This window comes from Paroedura picta, chromosome 12, assembly GCF_049243985.1.
Source record: "Paroedura picta isolate Pp20150507F chromosome 12, Ppicta_v3.0, whole genome shotgun sequence".
NCBI classification, from domain to species: domain Eukaryota; kingdom Metazoa; phylum Chordata; class Lepidosauria; order Squamata; family Gekkonidae; genus Paroedura; species Paroedura picta.
This window is the reverse complement of record NC_135380.1, coordinates 51,196,372-51,222,648: the sequence shown is the minus strand read 5'-3', so window position 1 is coordinate 51,222,648 and position 26,277 is coordinate 51,196,372. Positions and strand designations below refer to the sequence as shown.

Genomic DNA, 26,277 nt, shown 5'->3' with positions numbered 1-26,277 from the left:
AAAGTCCCAGTTTTGATTTTGTTTCTCCCTTTTGCAAAAACAAGCTTATTTTTGAGGCCCATTCCGGTGTCTCACAGCAAATTTTTCAAGTCAAAATGTGTGGAAATGATCTGGGGGTCTTAGTAGACCAGACACTGAATGTGAGTCAGCAATATGACTCGGTAGCTAAAAAGGCAAATGGGATTTTAGGCTGTATTAAAAGAACTATAGTGCCCATATATCATAAGGTAATGTTACTGCTTTACTCCGCTCTGGTAAGACCTCAGTTGGAGTACTGCGTTCAGTTTTGGGCATCACAACTGAAGAAAGATGTAGAGAAACTGAAACATGTCCAGAGGAGGGCAACCAAGATGGTGAGGGGTTTGGAGACCGTTGTATGAGGAAAGGTTGGGGGAGCTTGGTCTGTTTAGCCTGGAGAGAAGGAGATACTTAAAGACCATAGAGAAGATGGAGCAGAGTTGTTTTCAGTTGCTCCAGGGGGGTCAGACCAGAACCAGTGGGTTGAAATTAGTTCAAAAGAATTTTCGGCTAAACATCTGGAAGAAGTTCCTGACAGTCAGAGCGGTTCCTCAGTGGAACAGGCTTCTTCAAGAGGTGGTGGGTTCTCCTTCCTTAGAAGTTTTAAAGCAGAGGCTTGATAGTCATCTGACAGAAATGCTGATTTTATGAACTTAGGCAGATGGTGAGTGGGTGGGCAGGAAGGGATGTGCCAGGGTTTGTCTCTTGTGGTCCTTCCTTGCATGCCCTGGGGATTGATAATGGCCATTGTCGGATGTTAGGTGAATTTCCTCCAGGCCAGGCTGGATTCTGGAGATTTTGGGGAGGTGGGGGAGGAATCACTTGGGCATGAAACTGGGGTCACTATGGGTAGGCAGGTATTTGTGAGTTCCTGCAGTGTGCAGGTGGGTGGACTAGATGACCCTGGAGGTCACTTCCAAGTCCATGATCCTATGTGCACATTTTTCAAACATTGTGAATCGACCAATAAGCATTATACATTATATCTGCTTTGAATATAAATGACCTCCATTGCATGCCTTTATCCTGCAGAGAAGAAACAAGCGTATCCTTAAGACCAGCCCTTGACAAAGACTGTACATGGGAATAAAACGAAATGGAGATTCCTGTTTGTCCACCGCTACGGATTCTGCCCAAAGGGCATAAGCCGAAAAGAGTGATCAGCTTTGCCTTCTGTTGATCTCAGTGTGGTCTCCTCCAGTGTGACTCAAGGCCTCTCATCTTTGCCTTTGCACATCACAGCCGTTGATGCTTCTCTTACGGGGGGGCAGCCCTAGATCACTCTCTGGAAGTTTCATTTTGAATCGGGGGTGGGGGGAGTGGTCAGAAGTGAGCCCTGTCCCTTAAGAAATGGGATGCTGAAAATTTTCCTGGCATGGCATTAAGTAAGATCACCTGACAATTCCCGCAGATCAAACTGATCCCGAGGAGAGCACTAGAAGGACCAGCTCAAGAGCTTGTAGTCCTAGGCAGTGGCGTTCCACTAGCTTTTGGGCATATTTTGGTGAGAAGGTTAAATAGCCCGGGGCCAACATACCCTAAAGCAGGGGGTTTATCACGTTACATCCCCTCTGAGGTTCCTCCTCAGGCCAACCCCTGCCCTGCCCAGCTGCACCCCAAAATCCTCCAGGAATTTCCCTATCTGGTGCTGATATCCTTGCTGTTTTGCCACTAGACTTTGAGGAGGAGGGAAAGAGCTGGGCTTTTTGTACCCCTCTTTTACTACCCGAAGGAGTCTCAAAGCGGCTTACAATCGCCTTCCCTTCCTCTCCCCACAGCAGACACCCTGTGAAGTAGGTGGGGCTGCGAGAGCTCTGAGAGAACTGGGACTGGCCCAAAGTCACCCAACTGCCTGCAGGGGGAGGAAGAGTGAGGGGCCAAACCTGATTCTCTAGACAAGAGGCCGCTGCTCTTAACCAGTACACACCAAACTGGCTAACTGGAGCTTTCCTCCACGCACTTGCCGGGTTTCTTCTTCTTCGGTTTCCGTGCACAAGTGTGCCAAGGCGCTGCCAGCATAGGTTGTGCCATGTGCAGAAAGGTGTGGGTGGGGAGTGGGAGGTCTGTGAGCAGATCACAGGGCAGCCTGGCCCAGTTTCTATTAAAAGAAATAAACCAGTGGGGGGAATTAGCAAGGTATTGATGGGGAGTGAGGTCATGGAGCCAGGGAGCAAATTGCCTGTTAAAAGGGAAAAGGAAGCAAAAGGCTCTAATTAACGGAGGGGGAGGCGCAGGGCAGCAGCTGAGCCCAGGGAAAGGAGAAGGCACGTCTATCCCTGCCGGGGCTCTGGCCTTTCTGGAAGGATTTCAGCTTCCCTGAAAACACACACGGAAGTTGAGCGTTAAAAAGGCACAAGCCACAGGGAGCGATGGCTTAGCGCCTTGCGTGGTGATCAGTGGGGAAGTGTTTACCCTCCGTATTTATTTGACTCTGCTACCTTTCCGGAGACCAGCTATAGATCTATGTCCCTGCCTGTAGACATCTGCGCCGCAGTCCCATTTGGAATAGTGTGTACAGTTCTGTATCTCGAAAAAGACCTCTCACAGCTAGAAAAAGAACAGAGGAGGGGAACCAAGAGGTTTAGTGAGTTGGAGTCTGCTCCCAAGGTATCAGTTCCTCAGCAAATACTTCGGCTTGTTAGTTGTATCTGGTAAACATCTTCATTCTGCTGGGTGCTGATCCGTAACCCACGCTCAACTGATATATGTTGTCTGATGAACTGTGCATGCACATGGAAGCTTATATTTTGAATAAAACTTTGTTGGTCTTAAGGGACCCAAACCTTGTTCTGCTACTTCAGACCAACATGGCTGCCCTCCTTGAATACAAATAAAACATCTTTAAAAAAGAAACACTATAAAGACAACAATTATAAAAGCCCATTAAAAGTCACAGTTTAAAAACTCCAACTGGGATTGCCAATACATAAAAACTAAAGGTACCAATTTCCCAATCCTGTCTGACTTCCCTGCCCCGTCTTCAAGCAATGCTCAACTGTGCTCAGCTTTCCAGGCTTCCGACAGCATGCTCAGTCCTCATCAGGCTGGTTTGGGTGGGGAGGGTTTTCTCCTTAGTTTACACTGTAATATCTTTCCACATACCTGGGAAGTCTGTCCAGCATGCTGAAACCTTGACCTTGAAAATAGTTGAGCTAGTTTCACTGCCCTGCTAACTGGCATGGAATCACAGAATTACAGAATCATAGATTTGGAAGGGACATCCAGGGTCATCTAGTCCAACCCCCTGCACAGTGCAGGAACTCAAAACTATCTGCCCACCACAGTAACCCCAATTCCATGGCCAGATGATGCCCATCAAATTTGTTGTTTTAGGGGACAAGCTGGGCCCCACATGAGAGAATCACAGAGGAGCCAGCTTGGTATCATGGTTAAGAGTGGTAGCTTCTAATCTGCTGAGTCAGTTTTGACTCCCCACTTCTCCATATGCAGCCAGCTGGGTGACCTTGGGCTTTCCACAGCACTGATAAAGCTGTTCTGACCAAGCAGTAATATCACGGCTCTCTCAGCCTCACCTCCCTCACAGGGTGGCTGTTAGAATAATAGAATCATAGAAACATAGGATCATAGTCCCATTCCACACAAGTTAAATGTAGCAGGAGTGTGGCAAATTGCTAACGCTGCTAATTTGCAGTTATGCATGACGTCGCACACAATCTGCCACACTCCTGAAACAGACCCGCGAAAAGCGCTTCATTGTAGCGCTTCCAGGGAAATCGCCAAAAGTGAATTCACCCTCCGGAAAGCGCTACACTCTTGCAAACAATCTGCAACAGTATCAAAAAAGTTCTGTGCGTTCCCATTGTTGCGGTTTCTGCAAAGTCCCTCCCCCTGGCTCTCTCCTCTGAACTTCCGGCGAAGCAATTGCCTTTTTTTTTTTCAGAGCAAGCGGAGAGCAACGAGCTGGTGAGCCTTCATTCACCCAGCGAGGCTTCTCCAGCTGCAGTCCCTCCACAGAGCTGCTTTAAAGCTCCCCTAAGTCACCAAGCACAACACAGCCCCGTTTGCAAGTTCCCTTTATTTTTGGCCGAAAATCACGCCCGTGCACGGGGGGGGGGGGGGTTCACTCGGGGGAGTGTGGCAATGATAAATCAGCAGCTCACACACCAGCTGCCAGCTAAATGGGTCTCTATGTTAGGAGGAAGCAAGGAATCAAGGCATATTCATTGCAATGTGTGTTTTTCTTTTTTTAAAAAACCTGTGCTTAAAGGGAAAGGGGCTTTTCCGGAGCATGATAACGGCCGCCCATTGGCTGCTCGTTTGATTGACGGCCAGGGGTGGGACAAAGCACGGAAAAAATCGGTTCCTTGCTAGCGATTTTTGCGAGACCGGAAAGCTGTGGGAAACGATTGAAATGCTAATGGATTCCACTACAAAGGCAGGTATGCATAATGCCGAATAGCACTATTTTAAATTCTGTTATTTCTTTCTGGAAGCAATTTGCCACATTGATCCTTGTGCGGAATGGGCCATAGAGTTGGAAGGAGCCATACAGGCCATCTAGTCCAACCCCCTGCTCAACACAGGATCAGCCCAAAGCATCCTAAAGCATCCAAGAAAAGTGTGTATCCAACCTTTGCTTGAAGACTGCCAGTGAAGGGGAGCTCACCACCTCCTTAGGTAGCCTATTCCACTGCTGAACTACTCTGACTGTGAAATTTTTTTCCTGATATCAAGCCTATATCGTTGTACTTGTAGTTTAAACCCATTACTGCGTGTCCTCTCCTCTGCAGCCAATGGGAACATCATCCTGCCCTCCTCCAAATGACAACCTTTCAAATACTTAAAGAGGGCTATCATGTCCCCGCTCAATCTCCTTTTCTCCAGGCTGAACATTCCCAAGTGCCTCAACCTAACTTCATAGGGCTTGGTCCCTTGGCCCCAGATCATTCTCGTCGTTCTCCTCTGTACCCTTTCAATTTTATCTACGTCCTTCTTGAAGTAAGGCCTCCAGAACTGCACACAGTACTCCAGGTGTGGTCTGACCAGTGCTGTATACAATTGTTGTGGGGAGAGGAAAGGGAAGGGGATTGGAAGCTGCTTTGAGACTCCTTTGAGTAGAGAAAAGCGGAATATAAGAACCAACTCTTCTTTGTCAGTAATCTCAGAGCTCTCTCAGCCTCCCCTCCCTCATAGGATGTCTGTTGTGCAGAGAGGAAAGGGAAGGTAACTGTAAGCCGCTTTGAGACTCCTTCGGATAGAGAAATATGGCTTCTAAGAACCAACTCTTCTTCTTCTTCAGTAATCTCAGGACTCTCTCAACCTCTCCTCTCTCACAGGGTGTCTGTTGTGGGGAGAGGAAGGGAATGCAATTGGAAGTCGCTTGGAGATTCCTTCGGGTAGAGAAAAGTGGCATCTAAGAACCTCTTCTTCTTCTTCTTCTTCTTCTTCTTCTTCTTCTTCTTCTTCTTCTTCTTCTAGCAGCTGAGAAATGTCCACACTTTATCCAGATCTGCCAACTCCTGGACCAATTTTCCAGCGTGTTGCCCCCACCCGCTTCTTGTGATCAACTCTCCTCTATGCCTCAGTGAACCTGTTTGGTCATCATTAGGCATATGGTGGGGAGGAGACTCTTTTTAAAAAATTTGCAAGTCATATTTTTCTTCACGCCAGGCCAATCCGCCACTCATGCAAAAAAACCCTCAGTCTGGCCTGCAGAGAGGCCCTGGACCATGAAGTTTTCTATTACGGGGAACAAGCTGGGGATCTCTGAGAAAGCAGAGGGTGGGGAGAGATTAAAAACTGGAACTATCAACACACACAGCCCTCCCCCCCCCCCCCACACACACACTCACAGCTCCAGCTCCTAGGGTTGCCAGGTCTGGGTGAGAAAATACCAGCAGATCTATTTGGGGGGGTTGGTGCGGGCAGGAGGGCGTGGTTTATGAAAGGGAGGTATCTCAGTAAGGTAGGGTGCCACAGAATCCACCCTCCCAGACAGGCATGTTCTCCGGAAGAACTGATGCCTGTCATTTGGAGATCTCCAGGCCCCACCTGGAAGGTGGCAAGCCTAATGTATAAATTATCAAGCCAGCATATCACAAGCTCACGATGCCAATTTTGGCCCTAAAAGTGACAATGGGGTGGGGGCGGTGGGGGGAGCAGGATTAGCAAAAACTCCTTGTTTAACCCATCGCTTTCCCCACAAATCCTGGTGCCTCCTGACATCCTGGTGTCGCTTCCAGTTTTCGCCACCCAGTTTGCAGTCCTTTCATTCTATGGGTGTTTCAGGTATTGGCGGACAACATGGGGGCTTGCTGCAGGGTTGCCAGCCCTGGGTTGGAAGTGCCTGGGGATTTTTTTTGAGGGGGGGGGGGAGGTGGTACCTGAGGAGGGGGGAGGGGCTTGAATAATACCATAGAGTAAGGGATGCCGGCCTCCTGGGAGGACCCGAGGAATCCCTGGAATTTCAGCTCACCTCCAGATTACAGAGCTCAGTTCCCCTGGAAAAAATGGATGCTTCAGAGCAGGGGTAGTCAACCTGTGGTCCTCCAGATGTTCATGGACTACAATTCCCAGGAGCCCCTACTAGCAAATGCTGGCAGGGACTCCTGGGAATTTTAGTCCATGAACATCTGGAGCAGTGGTCCGTAACCTTTCCTAGGCTGCGGACCGGTAGTGGTGGGGAGGGCGATGCGTGTTGCACATGCGCGGACCTGCCCCCCCCCCACAAAACCAAATTTGCCGGGACGCAAGCTTCTTTCTATGGGAGGGGGGGAGAGGGAAGCGTGGCCGCCGGCACAAACGTTCATGCACGGCAGGTCCACGCATGCCCGTTTGCGCCATGTGCGGCCGCAAATGCACATGCACGGCATATGCGCCACCCGGATTGCCCTCCCCCCCAACCAGTCAGTAAACTGAAAAAGGTTGCAGACCCCTACTCTAAAGCAGGGGTAGTCAACCTGTGGTCCTCCAGATCGGTGGTCCCCAATCACCAGGCCGTGGCTCCCTCTCCCCGCCCCCCCCCCCCCCCGCAGTAAGAAACTTCCCAGGCCATAAGCATATTGGCCGCAATTTTTGGCGGCCGATTTGCTTGTGGCCTGGGAAGTTTCTCACTGCTTGGGTGGGCGGGGAGAGGGAGCTGCGGCCCCGTGTGCCGGGCTGTGGCCCAGTGGTTGGGGACCACTGCTTTAGAGCAGGGGTGGCCAAACAGTGGCTCTCCAGAGACATCTGGAGCCATGGACATCTGGAGAGCCACAGTTTGGCCACCCCAGGCACACTCTGTAGTGCCCTACCCCAGTGGTTCCTATCCTATCCTTCCTAGGCTCCATCCCAATTCTCCAGGAGTTTCCCAACCTAGAGATGGCAGCTCTACCCCCACCCCCATCAGGGCAGCGGGGGACAATGGCCTGGCAACCCGAGACACCACCTTCCCAAGGAGCCATTTTCTCCAGGTGAACTGATGTCTGTTGCCTGGAAATCAGCAGCAATTGTGACAGATCTCCAGCCCCCCCTGGAGGTTGACCATTCTAGGTGTAAACTGCACAGAGCTTTTATTCCAACCCCAGGTTGATTCAGTCCCTGCCCTCTACACAGAATGCGATTTCCATTTTAATTTGGGGCAATTTAAATTTTCCTTCTGCAGCAAGAAGGATTGATCTGGAGTGACCCTACCTTTATTGTGCGATATCTCAGAGTGCTGTTAATCCTCAATATCCAGATTGGGAAACCAAGCTCCCTGGTAGAAAGCCTCTGATAGGCCACACCTGGTCATGTGACACGCTCGCCTTAAAGGAGAAGCCCCTAATTTCTCTCAACTTCTGTCGGTCCTGGATTTTTCCTCCCTCCTCTGCCTTTTTCGATCCTCTCCCCCCACCCCCTCCAAGAAAAGAAAGAGGCTCCCTGCCTGGCTCCTCTCCCCACCCCTTCAAGAAAAGAAAGAAAGAGGCTTGCCTCCCTCTCCCCCCTTCTGAACTACCCTAACCACGTGCAGAAGACATTCCTGTTTCAATGGGGAGGGGGGGGGGAGAGGAAGACTCGAGTTCAAAGCGATCTGAATTCAACAGGATTGACAATGGAATAAACAAAGTAAGTGCAGACTCTGCCCTTGTCTCCCAAGAGGTCTCCTCCACTACAGTGGGAAAGCTGGCAAGCCCACCCCTGAGGCACCGCAGACAGGGCGGCAGCTTAGCTCTCAGGTCACCCATCAGCCCTGCTCAACAGCCAGGAGGGTCTTCCTTGCTTCCAGCCAGGAGACACAGCCTGGAAGTTGGCAAGCAACACGCATGCACAGAGACAGCACAAGGCCTAAGCAAGGCCCTCCCCTACAGGCCTGGAGGGAGGTAACTCAATCTAGTTCTTGAGGGCCATCTAAAGGTGCACATCCTCCGGTTGCCAGCTGTGGCCACAGACATCTGGAGAGCCACAGTTGGCCATGCCTGATGAGAATGTCAGTCCCGCATCTTCTACTCCCCCCCCCCATTTAATTATCAGTTCCCTTATGGCAGGGGCCGTCCTTATCAGGCTTCTGTGTGTGTGTGTGTGTTTGTGTGTGTGTGTGTGTGTGTGTGGGCCATCTTTCAGTTGACGGCCTGCTTGGAGACACCTCCTCCCCCAATGTATGTACAAACCCCTAGTTTGTCTGGGTAGCCTGGCTTTGCTGCTTCTTTTTGGGACTGTGGTGTAGCCATAAAACGGAATGATTCTCTGTGGTCTTCATGTGGTTGCAAGGGCCTCCTGCAAGCGAGGACAGCTGCCCCACGAGGTGAAGCTCCCCTTGCGTTTCCTCAAGTGGCAGTTCTGGGTGCTGTTAAGAGCAGCAGAGGAACAAACTAGGAGAGCCAACCCCTGGGTCACAATTCTGGGTTGCCACCTTCTGGGCGGGGCCTGGAGATCTCCTGGGATTACAAAGGAACAGCAGACTACAGAGATCACATCCCCTGGAGAAAATGGCTGCTCTGGAGGGAGGTCCCTGTGGCCTTGGGCCTCCATCCCTACAAATCTCTCTTCCCCCGGATTTTGCCCCGAAATATCCAGGAATTCCCATCCTGGATTTGGCAACCCTGCAATGTACAAAAGAACAGGTCTTACATAACGTCTGTTTGTCTGTTTTCTCTGCATATATTTAGTTTTTAAAATTTGGGAGACTCTATAACGTCTTTGAACAAGAGCCTCTTGTGGTGCAGAGTGGTAAGGCAGCAGTCATGCAGTCTGAAAGCTCTGCCCATGAGGCTGGGAGTTCGATCCCAGCAGCCGGCTCAAGGTTGACTCAGCCTTCCATCCTTCCGAGGTTGGTAAAATGAGTACCCAGCTTCCTGGGGGGGGGGGGTAAACGGTAATGACTGGGGAAGGCACTGGCAAACCACCCCGTATTGAGTCTGCCATGAAAACGCTAGAGGGCGACACCCCAGGGTCAGACATGACTCGGTGCTTGCACAGGGGATACCTTTACCTTTTTATAACGTCTTTGACAGTCCTTCAAAATTTAAGCTTGGATTTTTATGTCATGGGATGACCTGACTTGAATGTTCTTGTATCTCTTCTTTTACCTTTTCTTTCTATTGGTCAATGACCATGAATAAAAATTTGCTCCAGGGCACAATGGGAGTGTCTTCCTCAAATATGTGATGTCGACCTCCCCCTGCCCCAAATGACCACTCGTGGGTATGGAGGGGGCAGGAAGGAAAGGGGTCCCAGGTGAGCATGTACACAACTATGCCTTCCAACCATATTCTGCATGATTGTGCTACTTCTGGGGTTTCTTGAGGCCGGAAGAATGTTTTACGGATTTCTAAGTGGTTGAAAAGTTGAGAAAGGCTGAGCTAGAGGAATGATGCTTGCCAGGGTTGCCATCTCTGGGGTGGGAAGTTCCTGGAGAACTGAGAGGCAGAGTTTGGGAGGAAAAGATGCTCAGGGGGGGGGGGCTGATGCCACAGAGTGACCATTTCCTGCAAGGGGAGCTGGTCTCTGTCATCTGGAGATCAGTTCTAATTCAGTGAGATCTCCAGGCCCTACCTGGAGGTTGGCAAGACCATACTTCATATATCCTCCTCCCCTGCCTATAGCAACTGCACCTTCTTTGAGTAACAGAACAATTTATTGGGCAGGCTTCAGGCAGAAAACAATCCTCGCAGGATGTGCAAAGTATCGTAAACTAGAAAGTACACTGATGCGCGCACATGATGTATTATGCAGCATCAATATAAGCGCTGAAGGGCAAGCCTAGGATAAACCCTGCATTACGTTTAATGCCTGACATTATGCAGGGAATTTTAAGACTGCAAACTGCTATCAGTACAACCGGTGAGGAGTGGCACAGGTGTCGTTGTCGTGTGTTGCCAAAAAAAGAAGAGAGTTTAGAGAGCTTCCTGTGCAATGCCATCATCTGAGCATCTCAAGTGTGTGTTTGTGTGGTGCCATTTCTCCGTTAGCAAATGAGTTGCTACTAGCCCTGTCCCCTTCTGGCACTGTTTTTTCCCAGTGGGTGAAGAGTTGTGTCTTTTGACTGATGCCCACAGGAATAAGCAGCTTCAAAAGGAGATTAGATGCATTCATGGACAATAAATCTGTCAATGGCTACTATTCATAGTGGCTTAGAGGAACCTCCACATTCAGAGGCACTAAGCCTGAATCTGTGAGGAGGCAACACCAGGGGAAGACCTTGGTTGCTATGGCTTTTAATGGCCCTCCAGAGGAACTGAGATGGGTCTGGTCCTACAGGACTCTTCTGAGGGTCTTCTTCTCTCAGTAATCTCTTCTCCCTCCCCTGTGGCTTTGATTGATGTCACTCCAGTTGTCACGTGTAGTTTAGTTCTGGTTCTAAACTTACTTTATGATGTGTGTGTTTTTCTTCTCTTACAAGCACTTTACAGGCATTATTGCAGTCCCCACAATGTTATCCATATTTTTCTACTGTTCTATGTTGCTTGTTGTTATCACTTCATTATTATCTAAGTTATTTGTATTGTTTCTGTTTTATGTAAACCACCCTGAGCCTTCATGGAGGGCGGCGAATGAATGAATGAATGAATGAATGCATGAATAACGGAGGTCTATCCTGTTCAGATGAGACTCTGAAAGGCTCCAAATTAGGGGTAGTCAAACTGCGGCCCTCCAGATGTCCATGGACTACAATCCCCATGAGCCCCTGCCAGCATTCGCGCATGGGAATTGTAGTCCATGGACATCTGGAGGGCCGCAGTTTGACTAGCCCTGCTCCAAATAGAAGAGTGGGACCCTAACACGAATACCTCCTTCTCCCTTCCATGTTGACCCCACTTCCACAAAGATACCTCAAGCTGGGGAAACATCTTTTTTACTATTTTCTTGAACCCACTTCTCCCCCCCCCCCCGCCCCCATGACTGGTTATTAGGGAAAACCACTAGTGAATCTTCCAGAATCTTGTCTCATTGAACCTCACTCAGGGAGAGCGGTTTGTCTGTAGCCACCTGCTGAGTTCACTGCACTCGAACTAGGGACTTGCCGAATTCATAATAAAAGGGCCTAGCCCCTCAGGAAGCAGTGACGGTGAATCGATCCAGTCACAATGGCTCCTGCACTCCTAAATAAGCCCTGTATGTTCCTTCTTGCTTTCTTCTCACCCTGGGCGTTCACGTTAATGTCAAAACGTGACGAGGACAGAATGAATGGAGAGAAGGGACTCTTGTTCCTCTTACAAACCTGTTAGCCCATGCTGCTATTTCTAAATCAGTGAAGGCCAGCTGCAGTTTGAGGAAAGCGCTCTGGACATGCTCAGAGTTCCTCTAATTTTCTTGTAAGCCCAGCCAGTGGACTCATCCTGAGCCCTGGTGATGAGAGAACAGCATTCTGCACATGCCTTGAGGCCTTCTGTTGCATGTCCCAGATCTGCATCCAATAATGAGGCCTGGATTGGTTTTTGTTCTCATGTGAGAACTACATCGCCTAATGTACATTTGAAGGAAAAAATCAGATGCTCCTTCTTATGCAGCCAGCTGGGTGACTTTGGGTTAGTTACAGTCCTATTAGAGCTCTTCTCACAGAGCAGTTCTCCGAGAGCTCTCTCAGCCCCATCTACCTCTTGCCGGCTGTCTGTTGTAGGGAGAGGAAGGGAAGGTGAATGTAAGCCGCTTGGAGATTCCTTTGAGTTCCTCTGGTCCCAAATGGCCCATGAATGGGTGCAGAGCCCCCTTTTGAGCGCCTTGGGTGGGAAATGATGTCCTGAGCCCTGCAAACAGGCTTGGGGGGCTCAGCCCTCAGCCAAAGTGAAGATGTGGCCGTTGGGGTGACCCCTGGGCAGCATAGTCTGAGGAAGAAGAGCCCCTCTTTTAACCCCCCTGCCTCTCGCACAAGAGACGCCGCGTGAGGTAGGTGAGGCGGAGAGAGCTCTGAGAGAACTGGAGCTGGCCCAAGCTGGCCCGGCCAGTCCGAGCAGAAGCCAGGGGGGCGACCAGGGGCGCCGCGAGCCCTGCGTGAGCATCTGGGGTGGGGTGGGGGTGGGGGTGGGGGGCGAGGTGCCGGCAAGAGGGCGGCCAGACAAAGCCCCCGCTGCCTGGGGGTGGGGTGGGGGGTGGGGGTGGGGGTGGGGGGCCCATGGGGGTGGGGGGCGTCTCCCTCCTCCCCGCCCCCTCCCCTCCTCCCGGCCGCCCCGCCCCGCCCCGCGATGAGGTCATCGGCTGAAGAGGGAGCCCAGAGCGCGGCGGCGGCGGCGGCGGAGGCGGGCAGGGAGGCGGGCAGGGAGGCATCATGACGGACCGCTGCAGCCTCTGGAGCGCCCTGTCGGCGGCCGCCTGCTGCTTCTACCGCGGCTCCTTCATGCAGGTGCAGGTGAGGCAAAGGGCCGGCCGGGGGGCGCCGGGGGGGCGGCGGAGGAGGAGGAGGAGAGTCCCCCGGGGGCCCCGGTCGGAGGGCTCCTCGGGGCAGCAGGCGCGGGTGGCCGCCGCCCCCTGGACCCCTCCCCGAGTGCCTGGGAGCCTGCACGGGGGGGGGGGGCTCCATTCATTCTCGCGGGAAGCCCCCCACCCTCCCGCGCGCCCCCGCCGGCCCATGGAGGTCCCACGTCCCCTGTGCGGAGGAAGAAGCACCCCCAAGGGTGGGGGTGGGGGTGGGGGTGGGGGTGCTCGGGGAGAATGTGGGAACCCCTTCCCCAGAGTCACTCACTGCGTGCAGAATGCGAACCTTGGGCGAGGGGCTGGGGGCTGGGGCTTACGTTTATTCTTTATAAAGTGCGGCTTCTGTCCCCCCCAGCCCCACCCCCACAGGGACACACAAAATCTGGCTCCAGAAATCCCATTTGGAGCGGAAAGTCACGAGGGGGGCTGAATCATGGACCCCTATTGCGGAATGGGGGGTCTCCAGACGGCAAAACTTGGTTGGCTTGCTGCCTGCCCTCCTCCGTCCATTCCATGACACCAGGTGGGATTGGCTCTTGGGATCCGGTGTGCAGCGGCAGGGGGGTCTGAGTCGTGACCCGGCAGGGGGTCCGACCCCCTCGGTCTGACTCGGCGTTTGGGGGCACAGGGATGTGGGGAGTCCCGCTGCTCTTTCCTCCCAGCCAGCTGTGCAGAGGTGTGGGCAGGTGGGCTTTTTGTGCCGGGGGCTTGGCTGCCTCCTGAGCAAGTCCCAGCTGGCATTGCTGTAATTGATACCTTCAGGCTGTACCTGCTGGAGAAAAGGGGCGTGCATCCGTGCACAGCCTCTCCTTGCAGGGGGGGGGGAGGCTGGTCAGAATTAACCTCACACGTCTCTCACCTCTGTAGGTGGGGTAGAAAACAGAAGGCAGCAGTCTTTCTCTTCCTCCCCCACCTCCCCCCATATCTCCCAGTATAGTTCAGCAGAAGAGGCCCATTGGGGCTCATCCCCCCCCCCCAAGTGTTCCCCTGCCCTGTCGCCACTCTCTCGTCTCCTCCTGAATCCCTCCTTGCAGCTGGCAACGTTGCCGTGCCTGACTGTGCTGCCCAAGGCAGGGAGTGTCCGCAGACGGTCCAGATGGTCCAGGGTCAGTTAGGGTCTGAGACAGGGCAGATATTTGGCAGCCCAGGTGTGAAAGGACCTTAGCTTTCCTTTCCTTTGCAACTGTTGCCTGGATTCATGGCCTGCAGGGAGGGAGGAGGGGATGCATCTGGACCGCTTTGGCATCTTGGAAGTCCTGGGATGTGCAGCCAAGATGGCATGCAAGTTGTGGCCTGGAGCCCCGGATGAAGGTGAGAAGGTACCTGTCAGGGATAGAGACAATCTTAAAATGAGCATCAGAACCTGTGAATTCTTCATACCCAGCGGGAAACGTTGGGTATCGTTCCTCCTTTGAAAATGCCCTGTCCTAGTTTTGCCACTTCGAAATGTATTTAAAACATTGCAGGGTTTCCACGGTCTCTGGAGAGGGGAGGAATTGATTACTTTAGCATGATGTAATCCTGAAAACAGGGTCCAGAAAGCAACAGCGCCGAACTAGCTTGCTCATATCTCTCCAGCCACTGATGATGTAGGCATACCATCCCCCCCCCCAAAAAAAAGGCCTGGTTGTGTAGGGTGGGCTTGTGTGCACTTGAATGATCCTTGTCTTTGTGCTCCCACGCCAGGGCTGTAATCTCATTGTGGTAGGACATTGTTGGTCCTCACTCGTGCCCGGACAGCATTTCCAGTCCTCACCCCCCCCCATCATCTTTGTTGTAGTTCCAAATTATTTCCCCGCAGGGTTTCCCTGACCCTCTCAGCTGAGCAGAACCTATACGAACCTCCCCTTTGCATCATGTCGTACTCCATGTATGTCATCTGAATGCAGGGTCCCTGATATGGATTGGGGCCATGGTGCTGGATAAAGGAGAGGGAGTTAATTCTCTATCCTGTGACATTCCTCTAATGGAAAAAGCCACCCCCCCAACTGCTTTAATCTCCTTTTATCCCACCCTTGGACAGCCCCCGTTAGCCTGATTTCAGCAGCTCTCTCAAGCTAAGCAGGGTTGGTTCTGGCAAATATTTGGGTGGGAGACAGTCAACAGCCACTCGGCGGAAACAGGCAATGGGAAGTGACCCCTGAAAGTCTCTTGCCATCTAAACCCCAGAGGTCGCCATAAGGCAGCTGAGACTTGGCCGCTAAAAAGAGTGGGGGGGGGGGCTGGGAAGGATACCTGCCTTCTTATTCCCCCATGGGTAAAGGTCAAGGTATCCCCTGTGCAAGCACCAAGTCATGTCTGACGCTTGGGGTGACGTTTTCATGGCAGACTCAATATGGGGTGGTTTGCCAGTGCCTTCCCCAGTCATTACTGTTTACCCCCCAGAAAGCTGGGTACTCATTTGACCAACCTCGGAAGGATGGAAGGCTGAGTCAACCTTGAGCCGGCTGCTGGGATCGAACTCCCAGCCTCATGGGCAGAGCTTTCAGACGGCTGTCTTACCACGCTGCGCCACAAGAGGCTCTTTTATTCCCCCATACCATGGCTTAAAGCAGCCCCCTGGGGGAGGAGAATCCACTTCTCATTCCGCAACTCCTACAGTCCTTGTGCATCTCAAGCCCCAGGCTGCCTGCTAAGGACGGTCTGCTGCACAGCAGTGGGGCACACTGAATCAGCCCTTCTGCTGAGATCATCCGGCAAGCCATGCGGGTGCCTGGGAGGAGTGTGGTCCTGTCTGGAATCTGACATTTCTCACCAGGCAGCCTGCCCGTCAGTGGGAGGGGCTGGGACAGCAACGTACCAATCCCAACACGTTCCTCTTCCAGTTCATGGAACATCCGCCTGGGGGCAGCTATTAGCCATGGTGGCTCACTGGAACCTCCATGTTCAGAGGCAGTTTGACCCTGAACACCAACTTGCTGTGCAGAGGAAGATGAACAGATGTTCATGCTCTGACTGTGGGCTTCCCAAGAAGTCTGCTTGGCCAGCATTGGAAACAGGACTGCTCTGATCATCAGGGCCCTTCTCAACATTGCCGTCCCCCCTCTCCTGTAAACATTGGCAATCTCACCATACATGCTCAAAAGGGAAATCTGCAGAACGCAGCATTCTGCATCTTTGTGGGTCTGGAGCTCCATGGCGTTTGCTGGCTTCTGCATCATTGTCCTAGCCCGTCCAAAGGACCCCGCATTGCAGGCGGTTTGCCATTTCATTTCTCCCTCAAGCCGCCTTTTGCAGATAGGGTGGAAGATAATGATGGGGCCGGGCGAAGGTATTTCCATGAGTGAAGCAGGAAACCCAGATTGGTTGCATGCAAAAGGTTGGGTGATCTTGCTGCCCTTGCCTGATGGCCAGCCCCGCCCCAGAGGATTAATTGCTTCAAAGTATACTTTGTGGCTGAACAGGGATGAGAGTTTGACTCTTCTGCTGCCTAAAACAACGTTACCCCACTTGTCTCCCTAGAAGCTCAAATGACTATAAACTAGGGCCACATTATGGGAGGACCAGAGTCACTGGAAAAGACAATAATGCTAGGAAAAGCTGGAGGCAACAGGAGAAAAGGGAGAGCTGACAGGAGATGGATGGGCCTACCAAAGAAACCACAAGCTCAGCTTGCAAGACCTCAGCAAGGCTGTTAACAACAGGACGTTTTGGGAGGTCGTTAATCCATAGGGTTGCCGTAAGTCAAAACTGACTACACACACACAAACACACACATTTATACAAGTACTTAAAGCACGGCATGTCCCTCTGTGAAGCCAGTGTGGACTATGGAGAACCCTGGGGTCAAATCCCTGCCCAGCTGCAAATCATACTGGGCATCCATGGGCCAGTCCCTGCCCCTCAGCGTAACCGAGCTCACAGATGTGTTCTGAGGGGTTGGACTAGATGATGCTGGAAGTCCCTTCCCACTCTAGGATTTTCTGGGGATGGGTGGGGTGGGGATGATTGTGTGTGCCTCTCCCTACGGAAAAAACAAATGCTCTCAAGTGGGCAGTGCAGCCATGTAAATATTCTGAACTTCACTGGTTGCTGTTTCCACCATAGTGTCTCTGAGTCGCCAGCTGCACCTTTCCTGGTGAGGTTGGATCAACCGGGGGACACAAATGCTTCTAGAAATCCCGCAACATGTTTCAGACCAACACAGTTTAGTTCAAGGTGTAAGATTTCGTGTGCATAGCACACTTGCGCACACAAAAGCTTGCACGTTGAATAAATTGTGTTGGTCTTAAAGGTGCTGCTGGATTCAAATCTTTGTTCTCCTGCTCCGGACCAACACAAATGATGTTCCGGCCGGCTAATTGTGAGCTTCCCCAGCAAAATCTGTCACCAAGTTTATCCTCATGTGCGTCTTTCTCTGTGATCCAGACTGGCCCCTTAAGCCTTCTGTTGCTGCTCAGACAAAACGGCCAAAACAGGAGACGTCTGCTCTGCACTGCGAAAGCACACGGCCCCCGTCTCAGACCTCTGAGCTCGGTTGTGGCAGGGATCTGAATCCTGAGTGCCTGGCAGCCCCTGTGCCTCACAAGGGTTAACCAAGGCGTGGCGCAGGTTAATTCTGCACTTTTCCTTGGTGTCCTAGTGGCTAAGAAAGCCGCAGCCCACCCTCCCCTCAAGCATTCACCTGCCCCTCCGGGCTATGTTTTATTTCTAACTGATGATTTTCTGCCTGAGCCCAGCATGCTGAACTCTGCATGAATGACCGGGCCTTTCCAGCTGACAGCAGCATCTCTTGCCGCTTCCCACCAATCGCAGTGCGCCTGGCACTTGGAGCAATTACATCATTTCTAGCCAATGGAAGCCCAGGGAAGAGATGCAGCGTTTGGACTGGGATAAGGGATGGATGGATGTATATTCAGTATGCAGGCTTCACACCCCCCCACACCCATCTGTGTCTAGGTACCCCAATGGGTGGCGCTGCACCAGCAGAGAAGCTCATGCGCTCCCACTCCCCACTCCCCATCCCTTCAGTGCGCGTAACTCATATTCTCTCCCATGGCACAAGCGCAACGTACCCAGCTCCCTCCACTTTTGAAAAAGCCATGAATATGCTCTTCTGCAGCAACATGAAGCATTACCCCAGGTCTTCTCAGCTATTTTAAAAGAGACACCATGTCCCTTGTTTGGGTCTGCCAAAGCAGTTCCATATTTCTCATCTTGGCCCTGGCTCAGTGCTGCCTTTTTTGGATTGGGGCTGAAAGATGGGATCTGTTCCTGGCCCCAAAGGCAGTATCAGAACATCCGCTGTGCTGTATATCCCCTGGCCCGATGGCTTTGGGGGAGGTGACTCACAGGTATTAGTTAGGGCCTCTGTTGGAATCTCTTCCCTGGAGGAATGGTGCAAGCTTTTGAGTGGCACTGAATTCTTTGGCAGGCACCAAATGCCTCAGCCCATGCAGTTGAAAACAATAACTTAGCATGCTTTCAATGCTACTGAGCGTTTTAGTTAATTGTGAGACCCAATGAATTATGAGTTATGGAGAAGATGCACATAACGCTGAGTATGTTGCAGGCACATGGCTCTATCGGGTGTAGTTCTTGTCTTTTTGGGGCATTCCAGCTTTTAAAAAACAACACACTTTAGGAAACAGAAGGCTTGTCAGTGTGTTTAAGGAAGTCTGACAGACACCTACAAAATCAGAAGACCAAGGTAGCCTTGAATGATGTTTCTGTACATCTCTCTAAAAGCGCTGCAGAAATCAGTGCATCTGTGTGGTTTTTCAGGCCCTGGTTGTTGGCTTTCTTGGCTCCCAAGTGCAGATTCAATCTGCTGGTTTAGGCAGGGGGGCTTCCATCCTGTCTCTTTTAAGCCCCCTCCTCTGCCTGGTCACACTGTGCTTCCAGTAGAGAGGTCAAAGCAGAGGCGGCCTCTCAGCGCTTGGCTGGGAAAGGGGATGCCTGAGGTCTCTGTTTTTTTAGGCTGGTGGAGAAGGAGGTTAAAAAGGGCCAGTTAGGCGGGGCTCCCTCCCCCAGAGAGCCATGTGCATGATTTGAGGAGGGGGAGTCACACACACAAGCGCATGGGGGGGGAGCACATCTCCACTTAAACACAATGCAGTGGCTGCAATTAGTAAATAACTCAAGGATATTTTGTTGCTGGTGTTCTCGGGCTCCCCCCTCCTTTTTCCGCTCTTTGTTTCTTCTTGGCCTTTGCGTTTGGGATTGCGTCAAGGTCACCCAGCCTCCCACCTTGCACACAGTCACGTCCCCCCAGCCTCCCTTGTCATTCTCCACAGGAGGTCCCTTGGAGAGGCAGAGAGCGGCCAGAAACACAGAAGGCTGGAGAGAAAGCAGATCTCCGCATGGGTCACATGTAGGAAGACAGCTCTGGGTGAGCAAGGGAGGCGGTGAATGTGGCTGGTTCATCCTCTGAACCCCGTCTGCTCTGAAGCCCCAGTGCTCTGGTAAACCTTATTTCTGCTTCCTGGCAGATGCCTTGGTGCAGGGGTAGTCAAACTGCGGCCCTCCAGATGTCCATGGACTAAAATTCCCAGAAGCCCCTGCCAGCATTCGCTCATGGGAATTGTAGTCCATGGACATCTGGAGGGCCGCAGTTTGACTACCCCTGCCTTGGTGGGTCGAAATGGCAACATTGATCACCTGTTGGAAGGGATGTGAGCTCCCAGGGGGTCTTGGGGATCCCCTAAAGCTCATCTCTAGACTGAAGGGACCAGTTCACGCTCCCTGTTGTGGAGGCCAGCAGGCAGGAAGTCTGCTGGTAGAAGCAGGAGGTCTGCAGTGGAGCAAACAAGGCACGGGAAGAGTATTTGAAAAGTGCCAGGAAGTTCCCATCTAAATATGCTAACTGCGTATCTCCTCCGATGCCCCCTGTAAAATATTCTTCATATGCAGTTGAATCAGGCACGCTACAGGTATTACCTTTTCCAACACATGCTGGCCATAGGGGGAGCCTCTGGAATTGCAGCTCATCTCCCGATTACAGAGACCAGTTCCCCTGGAGAAAATGATGCTTGGGAGGGGGGGACTCCCTGGCCGTGTACCCCACTGAAGCCCCTGCCCTCCCCAAATCTCCAGGCTTGTATGTGGCATCTCCTGCTAGTGACCAGGTGGGGCCTCCTTTCCTCCTCTGGATCTCCAGAAGTCCCGTGGCTGGGAAACAGGGGGAAGAGCTAAAATCCAGGGCCCATGGCTCCTAAGAAAATGAATACAACACGTAGCTTCTAGATACAGCCACTGGGTTGGGTCAGGGGAGAGCATGATCTCGGGCTGGGGCCCTTGGTTTGAGAGGAGTGTACAAGAGAGTCCTGCTTTCATCGGTGATATGCTGGGGGTGGGTGGGTCTTCTGATCTCTCCCTCTTTCCAAATGTCCGTGTGACTCGCTGCTCCGTCTTTGTTTGGCTCTCTGGCCCCACGCCGCTCCATCCTGTCCCTTGGCACTGGCTGACCAAGCAGGCCTTGCCCCAACCCTGAAAGAATTTGGCTTCCGCAAGGGCTTTTCACATCCGTGTCTGGGGTTGTCATGGCGATGGCATCGGCCATGGCCTAGGGAAGTCCCCGAGAAGGCCAGAGAAGCTGGGCCTGTGATTCCCGGTCATTTTTAATGCCGAAGGGGCACTTGGTGCCTCCTCCGCACAGACCTCGAGTTCTGTGTTGGCCCTTCCCATTGACAGGATCCGTCCTCAAGCAATGGCTTTTCTCTGTAGGAAAAGAGAACACCTGAGACATATCCCTGCATGGTCCTTGCCAGGGCCTTTTCTGTGGGGGGCCCAACCACCATGACATCGTCCTGTTTCCAAGCCAACCCAGCTAAGAATTAGGATCAGCTCATGAATTAAAGGCCTTGCTTCAGGTGTCCACATGGTCAAACGTGTGTGTGTGTGGGGGGGGTCACCTGTGGTTTGTCAGCTCCAGGTTGGGAATCGGCCCTCGTCTCTTTGAATTTTAGGTGCCATGGTCTTTTCCATTCACCCAAGCTTTTGAAATCTGTTGGACCGACTAGATTACTACTATTGTAGCTATTTGGTGTGAACTGGTTGTTCTTAATTACTGCTCTGTCTTGCTTTATTTGAGTTGTTGACTGTTTTATGGATGTGATTTTAATTATTTTATATGGAAGCCGTCTTGAAAAATTAGGCTGAGAAATCCTAGGTAAGAATTATTTTAATACTTTCTAAAAAAGAGCAGTGCCAGGATTTCCTTTGCAGAAGGGCATTTCAGGAACAGATTGGAGATGGAAGGATTAGCGTTGATTCTGAACGCCATGACTTTTAGGGTGTGTTGCTGTCTGAAATGATAACAAGTTTGTAAATAGCTCTTTTGGGACTCCATTTTGCTTTCTGTTCAGTTGGTCTTATTGAGCATTTCAATGCATAATAGACTTCTAATTTCTGAAAGTTGGCTGATAAGATGCTAGAAAAATTCAGTTTTTGAGAAAAAGGTACCTTGCTAGGGATGCCATTGCCCAGGTGTGCCCTGGGGATCCCCTGAAATTGTAGCTCATCTTCGGGTGACAGATCAATTCGCCAGGAGAAAAGGGATGCTTGGGAGGGGGGACATGACAGTATTATACCCCACTCAGGTCCCTCCCCACCCCAAATCCCACCCACTCCAAGCTCAGTCCCCAAAGTCTCCAGGCATTTCCTAACCCAGAGCTGGCAACCCGATCCCTTGGATTTGGGTCTCATTTTATACATAGGAAACCATTGATGATTTCTGACTTAGCTAGAGTGGAAAAAGATGTCGTAGTCCTGATAGTATTTGTCATCAGTACTCCCAGATCCAAGTTCAGTTCTCTGGGTTTGTGCTGATCTACAACTACACAAGATGGAGGGGAGGGGGAGGTGTTAGCTAATGTATCTGCCCTGTTCACATACCCCTCCCCCCCAAGAACATGTAGGGCCAAGGATACCACAGTGTCATAGCAAATCTCTAGCACTCCCAGAAAAGACTGGCTTTTAACCATAGAAATCTGGGGTAGGCTTGAGCATCAGTGTTATGTGATACTAGCTTCAAAAATTGGCTTTGAAAGGGGGTGGTAGGGAGAATGGCAAGTACAGGAGGGGGAAATGCCTGGATCAGGGGTGGTGGGAGTCCGATTAGGGAGGAGGTGTGCCTGGAGGTCCCCTCCCCCTCCCTCTCAGCCGCTGGGGATCTCCCCCAATCTCCCTCCTGCTTTCCCCCTCCTGGGCCTGGGTGGGCATGCCGTGGCTCATCCTGAAAGAGTTGGCGGAGTTGGAGGGCATGGGCCAGGAGTGCAGGGCCCCGGTGGATGGCAGGGCGTAGGGAGAGGCAGGGAGAGGCAGTGGCTGCAGCCCTGCCTGTGGAACAAACGCCGCTTAGGCCTTCACATGACCTCTTCACTGATCTGTCTTAAGTGGTTCTGAGTCTCCCCTTTTCCTGCCTGTAGACTCAAACCAAAGTTTGGGCCTCATGCAGGCTCCTCCACTCGTGCGTGGGACCAAGATGGCAGGCCGAGAGCTAGGCAGGCGGGAGGCAGGAGGGCGACATGATGTCGAGGGAGGAAGGCACCCTGGGCCGGCTCCTCTCAGGGGCCTTCACCACTGGCGCTCGACGGGGGCACATCCTCCTCTCGGGGCCCGGCACTGCTTGGACCTGCCGTTGTCCTCCGTCGTGCCCGCACCCTCTTGGCAGTCTCCACCGCCGAGGCCCCCACGCAAACTTAGCAGTCTCCAAGTGTGGCTCTCCAGATTTCCATGGACTACAATTCTCATGAGCTCCTGGCTCATGGGAATTGTAGTTCATGGACATCTGGAGAGCCACAGTTTGGTCACCACTGCCCCATGTTTATCTGCTACTAGCCCAAAAGCCCATTGCCTAAAAAATGCAATGGGCACTAGTGGGGGCTGTAATGGAAAGGGGGAATAGGGGGGAAGGCGAAGCACCTTGCCCGCCCCCCCCCCGGCGAGCATGCGGGCTCCGTGCGGCTCGCCAAGCAAACCTGCCGCCTCGCAGAGGAGGCAGGTGTGCTCGGCGGGCCGTGGGAAAGGCCTGGATGTCCTCACCCCACCCCCCGGTGAGCCTGCGGGCTCCCCGTGGGCCGCGGGGAAGGCATCCCCGGCCCCTTTCCGCCCGGGGAGAGCGGTGCTTACCCGGGCGTGTGGCCTCCTAACTGGAGGGCCCGCATGGTCTCTGGGTGGCACGGTCGGCTCTTGGAGGCGGGCGCTCCAGGGACCGGCCCAATCCGGATGTGCCATGCTTTGCTGGGTGCATCCGGATTGACCTGCTGCCTGTGGTCTCAGAGAGCCAGACAGGCCTGGACAGCAGCCCCAAGACCCGGACAGCGCTGCCCAGATGCCCATTTCAAAAATATATTTAGGAACTGTGGCAAGGATGGCAAAGAACACAGAGATTGTGAGGATTCCTAGAGTGTCACACAACGTGGTGGCATCAGTTCCGGATCGGTTTGCTTTTTTGTGCCAGAAATTATGTGTGATGTGGCCGTTTCTGCCCGCCTCCCCCCTCCCGTCCTCCCACGAGTTATCAGCCAGGGACATCCATTTTCACCATGGTCAGCAGCTCTGCCTGGCCACTTTGCACAGGTTTTTCCTGGCCACCAAGAATTAAAGGGCCAGTCATCCCCTTGAGATGTTTCCGAGCCCAAACCAACCTGGCAACCGCGGCACCACAGCTCAGGATATTTCTGCGCACCCTCCAGCAGCCTAAACCCAGTGTGCGCGCGAGCTGCTTGCTGACCCCACGGGAACCGGGGACCTCTCCGCCACACTTGCCCGGAGCATCACACTGTGGCCGCCACCGCCGCTTGCACGCATGAGTCCCTGATTCAGTGAAGCTGAGACATTACATCATCGACTCGTCTCTCCCCAGGGAGTGGGAACGGGTGAGGGGAAAGAGCAGGGGGAAACGAAGAGGGTGGGACTGTGTGTTTAAGGCTCAGGTGCATGAGCATTAGCAGAAAGCTCATCTTTATGCAGACGATTCCCTGTTAAATCTGTCATTATTATTCATTACACCAGCAGGCTGACAGGCAGCGGGGTTAACCCTTCGTGGCCGAGGCCTTCTGCTTTTCTGTTCTGTTGGGGGAAATTAGAGGGAAAAGAGCCATTTCCAACCAATGATTGCTTCGTGGTCCATTGAAAGTTTCCCCCGAATTCCTGAAACAGTCTTTTGGAAAAGCTTATTTGTGCTGGAAAGTGGCTGCCCTGCTTAAAATGCAGCGACCTCCAACATGAAATCCCCTGGGAAATCCTCGGGTTGGGAGAGCTGATAGGTTATATCCTCTGCAATTAATTTCAAGGGCACTAACTCAAATCCCCTGGGAGCTCTGGGGAACTGGTGTCATAAATTCCACTTCATAGTTACAGAAATGATATGGTTACTTCACCAAAGAAAGTTCCCTCCAAGCTCACCTAGCAGGCTACAGTTTTCCTGACACAGAGAACATGGTGGGTGGGGGGGAGTACACAGTTCTGCAGTCCTGGGATCAGAGGGGCGACTGGGATATCCAGAGGGTGTAGGATGGCTGCTCTGATGCTGGCGGAGAGCAGATCTTTACCTTCCCATCCAGTATCCTCCAGTACTGAACATGTGGTCGAAGACAGAAAGTGAGCACAGCTGGGTGTAAAACTTCATTGTCGTGACCCATCAGTTGCTCCTGCTCATCTTATTGTCTGTCTGCTATATTGTGCAAACCTCTGTGTATTATTCAAGACCTCACCTCCCAGGTAGGCATGGCTAAGACTGCAGCAGCGCAACCCTAAGAAGAAGAGCTAATTTTTTTTTACCCCACTTTCCTCTACACGAAGGAGTCTCAAAGCAGTTTACAGTCGCCTTCCCTTCCTCTCCCCACAACAGGCACCCTGTGAGGGAGGTGGGGCTGAGAGAGCTCTGAGAGAACTGTGACTGGCCCAAGGTCACCCAGCTGGCTCCACATGAATGAGTGGGGAATCAAACCTGGTTCTCCAGATTAGAGACCATGGCTCTTAGCCATGCAATATTCTTTCCTGTTCAAGGCTCTTGGGCTTGCCTTGAAAATCTAAGGGATTGCCATAAGTCAGCTGTGACTTGACAGCAAAAAAAAAGAAATGAAATGGAGATCAAGGGAAGGGATGTGCAGGATACCGTGCATTTAAACGCTTTGCATAATCAGCAGACATACTACTCCATTATCTCAGTGCAGAAGCGCATGCACTGTTTAATCATTGCGGTATTGATTTAAACGCGTTCTTTTGATCCTGCCCCCCCATCCACCCTCTCAGTTGTTGTATAACGTGCCACTCGCTGGTGGCCAGCATCTTGGTTACTGCTCTTTGATGCCTAGCGGCTGCTGGAATTTGTGCCAAGCCCTGCACACTGAAATGTGGGCAGGAGAAAGGGAAAGCGTCTGCGGTTACAGCGTGCTACAAAACCTTTTAGAGACATGTTTCCGGGTGTGCCAGCTGGACAGCTGATCCTGTGCGGCCGGGACAGCCTGCCGTGCTCAGGGCTGGGTCTCCAGGCAAAGCTACCCATGCTTTTGGCTTCAGCAGCACCGAGGGTGATTGGCATTTCCTCCTGAACCTGGTGGGTCATGCTGCAGACCTAGGGGAAGGTGGGGTACCTTGCTCGGGGTGACAACTGGAACCAGCCCTGGTCTGCCACCTGGGGATCCCCTAGTTTTACAGCTCATCTCCAGGCGACAGAGATCGGTTTACCTGGAGAAAACGACTGCTTTGGAGGGGGGGGGACTCCATCACATTATACACCACTGAAGTCCCTCCTCACCCCAAATCTCCCCCACTCCCAGCTCCATCTCCAAAGTTTCCAGGGATTTCCCAACCCAAAGCCGGCCACCCTGCCAGCTGCTCTTCCTGGAACAGGCCAAGGCAGAAAAATCTGTCGGTCTCCCTTACGCTTTATTCCAAAGAGATCTGGCCCAATCCAAAAGGCTGCCTTAGAACTTCCTGTCGCTTAATGCAGTGGTCCCCAACCTTTTTATCACCGGGGACTGGTCAACACTTGACAATTTTACCCGAGGGACGTTGCCGCTGCCTGAGCCCCTTTTCCGCTTGCTTTCCGGCTGGCGCCCCTGACTTCCCACTGCCCGCTGGGGGGCGCTGCCAGCAGCAGCTGTGCAGTGCCACACCGAGGGGGAGCCCCAGCCATGGCGGCCGCTGGAGAGCACCAAGGTGAGCCGGCAGCAGAGTAGCAGGGCAGCCCTCAAGGCAGCAGCCGGGGAGGAGGACGAGGAAGAGCCACGGCCCGGTACCGACTGATCCACGGACCGGTCCTGGTCTCCAGCCTATGGGTTGGGGACAGCTGGCTTAATGGATCTGTAGCCATTTTACTTCAGTGTCTAGTCAGCTGCCCTCTTCCAAGGGACAACCTTTCAAATCCTTCAAGGGAGCCATCCTGCCCCCTCACAGCCTCCTCTTTAGGCCGAACATTCCCAGGTCCAAGTGGGTCGCTGTGTTGGTCTGAAGCAACACAACAAAACATAACCAGAGTCCAGG

The 26,277-nt window shown here is 52.5% G+C and overlaps 1 protein-coding gene across 5 annotated transcripts in view; it reads left to right on the top strand.

Annotated features, from left to right (window-relative positions):
• SH2D3C (SH2 domain containing 3C) overlaps nucleotides 1-26,277 on the top strand; it is a 114,294-nt gene that overhangs the window by 70,243 nt on the left and 17,774 nt on the right. The window contains exon 1 of one of the 5 annotated variants that reach the window (XM_077305281.1): nucleotides 12,660-12,781. The exons of 3 other annotated variants lie outside the window; for them this stretch is intronic. In XM_077305281.1, the coding sequence (XP_077161396.1) occupies nucleotides 12,701-12,781 (81 nt within the window). In that variant the 5' untranslated portion in view covers nucleotides 12,660-12,700. Of the gene's footprint in view, nucleotides 1-12,659; nucleotides 12,782-13,351; nucleotides 13,370-26,277 lie in introns of those variants that run through there. One more of the 5 variants, XM_077305282.1, reaches the window with a different exon arrangement.